Source organism: Glandiceps talaboti, chromosome 13 (genome assembly GCF_964340395.1).
Source record: "Glandiceps talaboti chromosome 13, keGlaTala1.1, whole genome shotgun sequence".
NCBI classification, from domain to species: domain Eukaryota; kingdom Metazoa; phylum Hemichordata; class Enteropneusta; family Spengelidae; genus Glandiceps; species Glandiceps talaboti.
The window spans coordinates 12803329-12817000 of NC_135561.1; the positions used below are offsets into that span (position 1 = coordinate 12803329).

Genomic DNA, 13672 nt, shown 5'->3' on the forward strand with positions numbered 1-13672 from the left:
TTGTAACTTTACTGGTTTACCAAAGCCTATCTGGCATTCCGGTAGACACGCATTACCATTCTCATGTTCTAACTATTCATTCTACGTCTGACTGGAATCATCGCAAATACTGAAATCGAAATCAGGGCCAATTTGTCAATCCATGACATAAAAAGATTCAATGTGATACATTTGATCATATTTTATCACATCAGTAAGTCAGGAAAAATCCAGTCATGGATGGTGGATTTCGCATTTGTTTAGTTCTTGCTATTATTTCGACATCTTTTTGCAAGATCGATAAGAAACCACCACACATAATATTCATTGTTGGTGACGACGTTGGATGGAATGATGTTGGATATAACAATCCAATATTCAAAACACCGAATATTGATTTATTAGCAAAGAGTGGTGTGAAACTGAACAACTACTATGTCGGCGAAAAATGTGCACCCTCAAGAAACATGCTAATGACTGGGAGGTATACCGTGAGTAGAAATGTTTCCTTTTGCTCAAGATATTGTTTTAAATAATAAATAAATTCCAAATGTTTTACTTTCGATCAAATCAGACACCTTTTTTTGTTTTTATGACTTTTTTTCCATCCGTAAGGAGATGTATTAGGGGTCAAATTTTCCCCAATTTTCCGACATTGATTGGCTTTGTTCTAGACCATTCAAAGTATTCTGGTTGCTTGTATGAAAGGTACGTATATCGAAATATGTATCGATAACTTTCTGTCCAGGTCTGAATTTTATATTTTGAGTAACCAAACGAACTTGAGACCCATGGAAATTAACCTCATCGTTGCGTGCATAGCGAAATTCTTGAACCGAGTGTTACATAAAGGGTATTGCCACCGTAAACGAGTATCATGCTTACCATAACGTGTGTAAAACTTCTGCGTACTAGTGATGTTACGACGGTTTGAATTGTGTTTATTATTTGCCGTGGAAACGAGTGGACATATCACGGGTATGTAGGGGGTCGCAAAGGCGGAGTGAAGGCGAGTCAAGCTTTCCTGTACTGAGAATAGGTAGCGGACATTCGAACAACTTTTTCGACAACTAATTTTTACTGGGACTTCAAAAACACAGATATAGAGCTAAACTTCATTATGTTCAAATTATACCAATAACAATCCATACATTTGTTCTGTATACATGGGTAAATGTACGTAATGTCTGTATGTATGCGTATCCCTGTAAATTTGAATAATTTCATTTCAAAAGCCATTACACCTGTTCCACTACGTAAATAGATTGACACCACAAAGTTATTTCACATTTCTTGTAGTTTGGCACACCTTTTTGTCAATTAAGGGGTATATCATGTACTAATAGCCTACTATAACAGGGATTGTTGTATTCCAGCAATTATTATGTGTAGGAACAAAAAAAAAACTTAATATCACCCTTACGGAAGACATTCAGTTTAAATCTTGTTATATCTTCGATTAGTTTAATTCATTATCAATTTTCTACAGATGACTCCATGAGACAGTTATAGGAAATTATTGCTCGTCTTTATGATTTCTACATCATCAGGATTCTTATCAACATTTAGGTATTTTCAAAAAGCCATAACAAATTTGATGATATAACTTTCATAAATGCAAATGCACACCTCATAATATTCAAAATAATGGACTCAGCTGTTAATTTTTTAAGAGCGCTATTAGATATTAGGGTGATATTTTTTGGAGGGGGCGGGGGCGGGGTGGGGTGAGAAAGCGTATTTGCAACTATGCATTTCCTCAGTACGATAACAGAAATATACACTCTACTTCGTCCCTTGCAATTTCTACCATCCTGTCACAAATAACATAATCCGGTCTCTTGGTATAATTGTGATGTCGAGTCGTCCAAATATGTAGCCAAATGATGAAATTCTGATCTACCTCTGAATAAAGACGCACGCAAAACAACGTTAACTTTTTAGACTTTAATTTTGTCAAAATCGGTCGACTACTGCGGATATACAGTTCACTTCATAAATACCAATTTGTGATTTCAACACTGTGCATGGCGTAAATTACAAACATCTGTAAATTAAAGAATCATATATCATTCAGTTTCTTTTTCGACAAAATACATACAATTAATATTCATAGAAAATTTACAAAGGTAAAGGCAAGAATTGATTAGGTATTGTAATCATCCTATGAATATATGCGATTGAGTACATTTGTTTCAATTTTGAACACTTTACATTATTTAGTTATGTATATAGAGGTGTATGCTTGTGTGTGTGTGTGTGTGTGTGTGTGTGTGTGTGTGTGTGTGTGTGTGTACTTTTGATTCACTTTTCTTGTGCGTCCCCAATGAAATGTAGAAAAATGTATGGGCCATGAACAAGACTAGTTCCGCTGAACTATTTCCATGGTCCACATCATATAACAGTTGTCTTTTTCCTTTGTATTCATTTTGTATATTTGTATTGTGTGTCTTTGAAAGTGTAGCTTATTTTTGTTTTCTGGTGAAATAAATTTCATTCATTCATTCATTCATTCATTCATTCATTCATTCATTCATTCATTCATTCATTCATTCATTCAATAGTAAGAATTTGCATAAATATCGTTTTTTTGGTAAATATGTTAACAAAAGCGTACATGTCCATAAGGTTTGCTGACATTTTTTTAACAAGCATGTGGAATTGCACAATTAATGATTTTCAGAACTTAAGCTAATTCTTAAGAATGCACACTCAAATTTCACATACGGTACATGCATCAATCATAATGAATCGTACATGTCCCAAAATGCTTTTTGACGTTTGGTTGTATATTATATATTTAAATATTTCAATAATTGGGCAATATCCTAACTTCAGATACCATATAGTTTGGCATATACATCAACAAGCTCAAGTGTATGAAATATTTTATTGATATAGTTTTTAATTGTATACAGTCATTAGCATATTTCTTTTATCAATTAAGTTATATCTTAAGAATGTACGCTTGAAAGTCTATATAACTTAGTACATGCATCGGTGACAATAAAGCACAAGTGTTGGTATAGGTTTTTGATGTAGTGTTTCATTGTAATAGGCAATATCTGAAGTATGCACGCTTCAAATTTCATTAAGGGATATATCATGGATGTTAGCTGTAAATGAGAAGTTTGTGTGTTAACCACCAATATGTGTAGGACAGCCAATATAACGGCATTCGGTTTACATCAGGTGTATATTGTACCATATCGTCTATACACTAACAACAGAAACGCTTACCAAAATGTGTTGCAATACTGATAAGGGTGTGTACGTTATTACAAGTAATTATAAACATTGAACTATTAAAATATTGCTTAATTACAGAAATCCGTATTTATGCAAATATCTCATTAATATTTATAGCATGTTTGCCTTTACCTGATCAGTTTGAACTGAGCCTGTCGCTTTTGTGAAAACGGTGACACACACAGCTACGTATTAACAAATTGTTCGAAGAACTTAAACATAACCCCGTTCTGTATGATATATATTTGCCTAGGTTCAAATCCAATGGTTTAAAGCGTTCCTGAGATATAAAAAAAAACTTACCAAATAATCTGTTCAGCCTTGATATAAGCTAGCCGTGGTTCAAGTAAATTTTTGCACGTAAGTCAAAAGGATAGACCCAGTTGAGATATTTTGAACTCCAAGTTTACACTAGCAAACCATTTCCCAATCTGCTTAAATGTGTATATACATTCAGACCACTGTTATGGTCTGAAATATAAAGGAATGTGCGACTGGAGAGCACATATAATGTGTTACGTCGAGTTTTACAATCTTTACACTGTCATAGTTGAGAAAGCTTATTATACGCACTATGCGAGATTTCTGAATCGAACATTTCTGCATTCATTGCTTACAGATCCACACAGGCATAACGTCTAATAGATTTGGTATATACCCCCATTCTCTACCCTTGAAAGAAGTAACTATAGGAGAAAAACTCCAAAAAAGTGGATATTCCACCCATATTATCGGGAAATGGCACTGCGGATTCTACAAAGAACAATGTCTACCTTATAATAGAGGATTCGATACATTCTTTGGTAAGTTTTCCAGGCAGTTTCACCACCTTCTTTAAGTTTATTTGTTCTAGACTTTTCTTCGCATCCTAAATCTTTCAATAACCGGACTCAATTCAATCTTTGTTTATTCTACCGATTTCAATGATAACTTTCTGTATCGTTCAATTGTGTATTTTCAATTGCCTCCGCTCTGGAACTCGCCATTGGCCAAGACGTTGTTCTTTTCTGGTATCGGCTTACATGTGCATGAGTGTCAGCGAGTGCGTATACAGAGCCAACTGGTCAAATCCAACAAAACCTTTGAAGAACGGGAAAACACAATCTGTAGTTTGGAATGGAAATATAGTGCTGACAGACATCGGCCCCTGAATCTGAATATCTGTTGATTTCTTATTCTTGTGATTCTTTCCAAATACGGGACAATCACGTTCTCATTATATGAAGTCAGGGACAATGATCCACTGTCAGATATTGTTCCCATTCTGGGCCATTTTGGGGCATGCTAACTATGTCAGAACACTATTTTAGCGCATTTTCTTTGATATCTTGACTCGTTAATAAACCTCCCGATTTTCAACATCTATATAATGGTATAATATGATATTTAATAAATAAGTAACAAATATTGATACATGATTAAAAATAATTTACAAAGTAATGAATACAAAGTAATATATGAATACTTATTAATAACATTAATGAAGTAAAAAGAGAAAATCACAAACTGTTTAAGCAATAAACCACCCCCTGGGGATGGTATACCAAGAGGTTTTGACCAGTGAACGAAATATATGCACGAGCGATAGCGAGTGCATATATTGAGTTCACTGGTCAAAACCGAGTGGTATACCTTCCCCAGGGGGTGGTTTATCGCTATTATATTATACTAGTATATTGAAAATATCGGAAACAAGATAAGAACTAACGTTTTTTCGTTTCATATGCGCCTCTGTGACTAATTTGCATAACAATAACGCTGCTTTCAAGACAGCTCGCTCATCCTGGCCTCAACAATGACGTGAACGTCGTGCAGCGACTGGATTTATTTTATCTGCTAGTCGTTTCTAGGGATAATCTGTACATTGATCGGCTCATTAAAAGTGCACAGTGATGAATAAACAACCTGTTTGACTCAAGGTATAAACTTGAAGTGGTTTATTGAATACAGCGTGCTTCGATCGTTCCCGGCCGAATTCGCGACTCGGTAAAGTGAGACATAGACATGGCGGCAGGTTGATCAATGATATTTACAATGTATTTATATTACTGGAAGTTACGTCAGTAGATTTTCGGGTTTGAGGATTTCCCTCTCGGATTGATGAGTGATACTCTAGGACAGGATCCCAGACAAATGTCTATTTAGATTAATGGTAATTCGGCCAGTGTAAGCTCCTACACTTGCTTCATTTTATGACAGGACAGGACAGCTCACGAATGTTTCCACTCAAGCCGCGCCAAGGCTGGGACCGATCTCGTGCATGCCTTGACCTTAGTACATGTAGTAGGCGATGATTTGTACAAATACGCGATGACTTGGTTGCTTTCGAAATTTCCTTGATAATTTCTCATAAAATATTGTCTCATTGAGAGAAAATCCTCCTCTGACAATTCGCAGAGTTCACTATCAGTATCACGGCGGACTACAACTCAACGCTCGTAGATGAACAAAATTTGAACGCGTGCCAACCGTGCATTATTTATCGCTCATTTTAGACACGCTAGTTCGATGTCTAGACCATCAGATCTCTCGATTTGCGCCATCAATATACTGGTATAATATAATAAAGAATACCTGAATGCTATTTGTATGTTGCTGTATACAAGAAATCGATGTTGTGCATGTCGAATGTCATAACGATAATATACTAAAATATGGCATTTTCCTATTCTACTATTAGGTTATCTAGGAGCAAGTATAGACTACTATACACATAGAAGTATTAAGTATGAAAATGTTTACAACCTGCGAAATATGACTGAAAATGAGGGATCAAAATATGATGGTGAATATGCAACTCATTTATTCACCAGGGAGGCCGAACGGTTGATAGAACAGCATGATCCCGACAAGGTAAACATTAGTAAGATAAACCTATCAATATTCATGTGAAAGTGAAATTTAGCTAGAGTGGTGTATGTCTTTAACAGAAATTAACAGTTATACTTGCTGAATTGTGCCTCACCTGTGTATATAACTCTTGTGTTTGTACGTCATGATTATATGAGGTAATTACGTTATCTCGGGGATGCAGCGTATCATGCATTTTTTACAGTGAAATTCATGTACATTTATTTCAAAAGTAAAATGGGTTTAAATAAATCACATTTGGTACACCTTTTTGCTTGGTTATATATAGACCAGAAAATTCTTTTAAATCGTACCCGTGAAATCTAATTGCACGCTATTACATACTACTTATGAAATGCAAATGCTTCCTCATTTGTCGAGTATGATTTAACTTGTTGAATTAATGAAGCCATGCAGAAAACCATGTATAACTTAGCAACAACCATCATCTACTTATGAACCAATTTTACTACTCAGTGTACGCAGAACCAATCAAATTACAATAAGGTTAATTTTTTCAATGGGTACAGCTAAGTGAAGTTTCTTGCTCAATTTGTATAAGTATGTATATGAAGGAGATGAGAACATTCCAAAGTTAATACTTTGTAATCTATGTTTTCACTGTTGCTTTCTATACGAAATAAATGTGCTTTTCATTATTTGAAAACTTTGTACATGGGCCGGTGAGCTTTTAGAAAAACAAAAAGCATTATTAAGTCAACTTTCAACATTTTCATTTGCCCTATAAATGTACAGCCGCTGTTTCTGTACTTAGCATACAATTCCAACCATGCACCACTAGCAGTTCCTGATGAATACGAAGAGCCACTTAAAGCTGATATAAAGGATGAACACAGATTAACTTATGCAGCCATGGCGTCATGTCTAGATGAAGGTGTAGGAAGGGTGGTTAGTAAATTACACTCAACAGGGCTCTATGAAAATAGTGTTATTGTTTTTACATCAGGTAGGTCAATCATATGCGTTGCAAATTTCAATTAGATAGATTGATCTTATTCAAGTTATCAAATATTTATACCAAATGTGTAATGTGTATTATAGATGCATTATAGACTAAATGTAAATAGTCAACTCAAGCATGTCTAGGTATACCCGTATATCTGGCCTAAATACATATCATATCATACATTCCCTACCTACCTACCTACCTACCTACCTACCTACCTACTGTTTTCCTATATATGAGACGAATTCTCACTATAAGAAGTTTCAATTCAAAATGAACTACCCGGTTTGTAAATGTACAGTTACAAATGGATAGCATGCACACTGTGTTGAATTGTCTTAATTTTCGATTTGCAGACAATGGTGGCAATCCTTCTTGTGGTGGCAACAATTGGCCCTTGAAAGGTTCTAAATGTACATTATGGGAAGGAGGGATCCATGTGCCTGCTTTCGTGAGCAGCCCTTTACTCAAAGAAGAAGTTAGAGGAACACAGTGCAAGGAACTGTTCCATATAACCGATTGGTTTCCAACATTAGTTCATCTGGCAAAGGGTAACTTGCATGATGTCAAGTTGGATGGGTTCAATCAATGGAAAAAAATCAGGTATGCCTATATAAGTCTATACGTCAAATGAATGATAAGGTCATGTATTGCTATGTGCATGTTTCATGTTTCTTATTGTCCTGTATAATCCTAGTCACTTTAGTCAACTGTATATCAAAGAATGCAGCTATATCGATATGGTTCGTTCATTCATCTTCAGACCACTATAGAAAACATTAAATGCAATGTAGCGATTTCCATCCTACTTAGGACCACTTCTATTTCAATGAAGTTGAGATTAGCACTGGAATACAATAATCACCGGTGTGACACCCTAATTTTAAATACCTGGGTGAACAAAGATTTGTCCAGCCCGGGGAGGGGGGGGGGGGTACTCCACTTATTGGGTATACGTATATATGCCACAAGGGGGTTTTCAACCTTTGTTCTAAAATGGGTACTTTATTTTTAAAGATAAGGTAAGGTAAGAAGTCTAAAATAGGCAATTTTTTATTTTGTTTGGTCAAAATTCTCGACTAGTTTGACATTTCCGGGTATTTTTCTCTGAATTTCCACCAGCTAATTCACTGGTTGACATTTCTATATTGGTGATTATGTATTTTGGTCTACAGTGGGGTCTTCTAAATATTTGAGAGAGCTAAAATGAGGTATTGGTTTTTGGTCCAAACGGGTCTAAAATGGGGTCTTGTATTGACAGCATTGACCACACACCACAATAGCTACCAGACCTGACCAGTGATACCCCTCGGTTCAGCTGCTGAGAGACTATCACAAATAAGATCACTCTAAAAGCTACATAAGTCTTGACTTGAAATTGTCAGTACTGGTTTGACGGCAGAAAGCAGTTGGCATTTGGAAATGGTAATGGCCATATATGTACTGCTTATATTACAGTGAAGGTGTTCCAACTGAAAGACAGGAGGCACTGATAAATATCGACGAACTCAATGTAATGCCACTCCCTGATGAGAGCAGAGATGAAACTGTGCGGATGTACTCCGAAAACAAAGATTTCAATATTTCTATATATGCCGCAATTAGATCTGGCAAATGGAAACTAGTGACAGGTATTTGTTTATATGCTTTAATAAAGATCTTTCATTATGTGAAGTTGGAGTAAGATATTCTTAGCATCCAACCATTCATATATAGCTTGAGCCTTACCATATTTATTTGGCTCATGATCATAGTTGAATGAAACTCCATTCGTCTCACTATTCAACATTTGTTTTGGTATGCTTACGTTTTCAACGAATCATGGTTATAGTAATTAAATAATAGTATATAATAATAATGTTGATAATAATAAAGTTTATTTGCACATTGACCGCCCTGCCTTGGGTATTTTGTTATGCTGACTTCAAAAAAAAGATGACTTTAAAAACATCAATTGCCACGTCCGGTAACCAAAATCGCCATAATATGCAGATTATTTGATATAAAACATGAACAACAATAACATTTCGGAAAAAATGCATTGTTTTTGGCATGTATTAGTCAGTGCTATATGTTGTTAAACAATTGTCTAAAATAGGGTGACTGTTTCCATGGAAACTTACAGTAGGCTTAACAAATGTTTTTTGCTTAAATACATATGCCTCTGACAGATAACGTTTTAAGTTTAGTAATGATCAGGTTTCTCTGTTATGCTGAACTCTTTTGATGAGTATATATTGCCATTGTAACCAAAATCACCATATTATTTGGATGTTTGCTAAATTTGATATAAAACTTGAAAAAAAAATTGCAAAAAGAAATTGCCTAACCTTTAACATATTCGTGTTATCCTTTCTAACACATATGACCTCAAACGGGACAATTGTTTCCATGGAAATGGAAATATAGCTTAAACAAGTTATGTTTGGGTAAAGTTACTGTTTTTAAGTAATACTAGAGAATTGATAGGGCCTATTTTGATAACTGATGACCTACTATTGTAGTTTTATTTGCAAAGCGTGTATCTATATACACTTACAAGTACAGCATTGTAAACAGCTTATAATGAAATTATTTAATTTCTTAAAGATCGCTGTAACTAGTAATAGGCAGAATATGAATATGATGAGCAGTCATGTTTCTAACGAAGTCAAAATTGCAATTGATGGAATTTCAAATAGACCCCCGCCCCCATGAAAAACATTAAATGGCATATCTTGTTGTGACATCATATCTACAGGCTAACCCCAAGAAATTGGGGGGGGGGGCGTTGATAAATGTAATTTATTATTGGTGAAATTTTTTTATTCTGATTTGTTGGCATGTTGATATAAGAGATGAATAGTTTGTAATAAAATTTCCTATCCTGTAACATATATCAGTTGGTGCTATACTTTGTAACACAAATTATCTGGAATGGGAGAACTGTTTCCATTGAAAAGTAATTTAGGCTTAAAAAGACATGTTTTGGTAAAATATATGTTAGATTAGATCTGTTAGATTAGAACCCACCTCCTTATCTGAGGTAGTTTGTTATGCTTCATATAGTAATAATTACTAAAATATATGTCGCAATGGGAACAAAAATTACCATAATACCTCGACTTTTGCAAATGTTGGCTGCAAATCATGGAAAAAACACTACAAATAGGAAAACAAGTTTTTTATTTATGTAATTATTATTATTCAAACATTTGCTGTCATGGTAACGGATATTACCATAATAATTTTATTTTTTTTAAAAACGAAAAATAGGATTTTTGGGGGTTATGGCATTTATGAATCTGTTATTACCATTGTAACACAATTTTTTAAAAACTGGATCGCTGTTTCCATAGAATTGTAAATTAGGGCCTAAAATTGTCATGTTTTGGTAAAAATATATGTTTCTAATATGAGAAAATTGAGCCTGGTTGGTTAGAATCCACTCTACCCGGGGTAGTAACTTATGCTGACAAAAAAAGTAATTATTATTAAACATCCTTTGCCATGGTAACGAAGATCAACATATTTGCAAAAATACACAAAACATGAAACAGATAAAGTACCGGAAAAATCCCTTGCTATTTATGGGTCAGTGATATATGTTGTAATAGCTCGCGCAGCGGCAGCGAAGCTGCCGCGTAGCGGCTCAATGACTAGTACGCATGCGCGTCGTATATACTATGCGAAAACAAATTGGTGGTTCTCCCAGGTATGCATTGCGGCGCGCAGTGACTACGCATGCGCCTTCAATATACTACGTGCAAATACGTACATTCTCCACGCGCTACCGTATCATCATATAGCATAGGCGAAATAACATCACCATGCATTGCAATATTGTAACAGTAGGCCTGTTAGCACGATTATCGTAACATTGTAACAACTGCATAGAATGTTGACTTTCTTTACTTCTCGTCTATATCAGAGAATTAGATGTCATTCAATAAAATAAATTTTGATGGTCAATACCCCTGGAATATGACCCAAATCAAGTGTATCACCCCTGGCCTAGGCAGTCGGTCACAAATGAATCTACCCTGTGCGAGCTTAGTGACTTTGCCTAGTTAGGAGATTATAAATTGTCTAAAAAGGATAGCTGTTTCCATGGGAACACACATATAAAGTAGGCTTTGAAATACAATGTTTTGGTAAAATATAATTATGATAAGATAAATAACATGTTTTGTCTAAAAACACGCACGTAAACCATAATTTGATAATTTCACGTACATTATATTGCATTCGGATTTATGTATTACATATTATTGGCTATTCATTGAAGTACAACTTGTGATAACTAAATAATATTGTCGCAGCGTTTTAATGAGTATGACACAATTTAATACATGTCTTAATACAAAGTAAGCAAGTATAGAAAAAGTAAAAAATACAGTTTGCGATGGTACCACGCAAGCTTTATTCAACAATGCACTCAAAACTACGGCAGTGTTGCGACATATTTGAAGTTATGATTTTAACATTAATTTTAAAGCGTCGCCGTATAATTGATTTCTGTACAAAATATGAAGTGCGAGAACTTCCTTGAGTTGCTTTAATTTTGTCATGATTATGGAATAGTCAGGAAGTGTCAATAAACTCACTGTCGCAGTTTTCAGACTTACACATTCGACTACAATGTATCTGGAATTGTTATAATGTCATGTTAAAGCATTCACATGTAGTGATGCTTCACTGAGGATTTGATATAGATAAGGAATTTATGTTCACATTGTCCGAAATTTAGCTCTGATTTTTGAGCAGTGGAAATTGTATCACATTTATATCAAAATCTAGTGTGACATGGTTAAAAGTCGATCGAGTATTTATGCTCAACATGTCACAGAATAAAAGGAAAACATGCTATCAATTGGTGTGCCGTGCATATAATTAGGGAGATTTTGCTGTAACAAACATTTCACATGCACATTACGTTTTATGGCGTCTACAGTAATCTTTGCTTAACACACGATTGAATAGATGTATCGATGCTTTTAATTTGTTGTGTTTTAGGCAATGCTGGTGACGTTGGTGAAGCAACTTGGACACCACCACCGGAAATGAAGCCAAAAGTCAAACCAACCGTTGCTACTTATAGTGCTGTGAACCTATATGATATAAAGAAAGATCCAGAAGAGAGACACAACCTTGCTACTACGCATCGAGAGAAAGTTGAGGAGTTACTAAAACGACTCGGCGAATTATTTGAAGGCGGTGTTGCACCTGATTGCATTGGAGGAAATAAACCACGGCTTGATTACAATATCATAGGCGATCTACTCGGCCCATGGGTGAAATAAATGAATCCAACCTCTATTCTACAGATACAATAAGTAGCTCGTTTTACTTGGTTTAGGGTTTTAGCATATTATCAATTTCATGTATCTAAATAAGTACTTGAAATTTGAAAACTTTTCTTATGATTTAATTAGCACAATGACATATCTTCTAATGACTACAAATGTAAGAGATGTTACCAAATGAGTGTGTATCAGTAAAACCCATGATATCTTTATTTATGGTTATGATTCACAGCAGAGGGCTTTGTAGAATCCTTAAAGATCATTGTAAATGCTGATTCATATATGAAGGTATTGATTCACAAACCAATCTTATTTGTCAATGTGCATTTGTCACAGGTGTCTATATATTTAGCTTTCCTATCATCTATCCAATACGGCTATTGAAAGTGGCACGCATAAAAGTATACGTACTTATCATAACATCTTTGGCATTCATGGACAAGTCAAGAACAAAGTTTAAGGTATTATACAGTAAGGAGACAACGAATATATAGAATATTTTCTTGTGGATACTTACTAAATAAAAGGTTTTACTTATAACTATTTTGGACAGCTATTGAATATAACCACATTTCACACCTTTCATGATTTTGGTCGCATTGCTTGTGCGTCTAAGAAGTGCGAGCTAAAACTATGAACAGGGTAAGTGTTTTGGATACAAAATGTAAAGTCTGGTATCCATTTACACTGTATAATTTTTGGAACATTAGCATTTCTCTCCCAATGATACGGTAAATAGCATGATAATGCTTAATAAAAGTGGGATATTTTACATTAGACATAACAATAAATGGGTATAAAGGAATTGAAAATGTTGTGCTTGATTTATTTTGTCTGTATTTAGTTTTATGCATGAAATATAAGAGCCACATTACCCAACCATGAGATTAGGTGACGAAACCCTATATTGCCGCTATATACTTTTGTATTTGATGTACGGCAGCCGACAAGTATCTCTAGTTTTAGATTAATCATGGTACTGTATATGAAATATTTAAGAAGAAACCAACTCTCGGAATTAAAGGCCGAAATGAACCCAAACATTTTCGCACTCTACTCCGCAATGTGAATAAGTAATAGATAGTCAACGAGTTCGGGAAGGTTATGTGCCAATAACCGAGCACATAACCCTACCGAACGAGCTGTCTATCTTACTTATATTACGGCGTGATTAGCTCAAACGGATATATAGGTCACACCCCTAAGAAAGAGTGGGCTATGGCTCCATATAACCAAACGAAATCAAGACCTCTGATTGGTGAATTCGGTCTAGACGTAGTATATAATTTGATGTATGTATATGGCTTGATATATGACTTGGCATTGCAACAAGAGAGTTTAC

At 34.9% G+C, this 13672-nt stretch overlaps 1 protein-coding gene across 1 annotated transcript; it reads left to right on the top strand.

Moving 5' to 3' along the window:
* The first annotated feature begins 215 nt into the window (after positions 1-215).
* Positions 216-12327, top strand: LOC144444264 (arylsulfatase B-like). Its single transcript, XM_078133677.1, has 7 exons — positions 216-470; positions 3848-4031; positions 5909-6081; positions 6835-7045; positions 7402-7648; positions 8504-8676; positions 12041-12327. The coding sequence occupies exons 1-7, from the start codon at positions 216-218 to the stop codon at positions 12325-12327; spliced, it is 1530 nt and encodes a 509-aa protein (XP_077989803.1).
* Positions 12328-13672: the final 1345 nt, after the last annotated feature.

Bases quoted from the DNA above. Each gene is read 5' to 3' on its own strand.
- LOC144444264 (XM_078133677.1), top strand. From the start codon at position 216: ATGGATGGTGGATTTCGCATTTGTTTAGTTCTTGCTATTATTTCGACA. The intron at 4,032-5,908 runs GTAAGTTTTCCA...TTCTACTATTAG, and splicing joins AGGATTCGATACATTCTTTG to GTTATCTAGGAGCAAGTATA. The intron at 7,046-7,401 runs GTAGGTCAATCA...TTCGATTTGCAG, and splicing joins TGTTATTGTTTTTACATCAG to ACAATGGTGGCAATCCTTCT.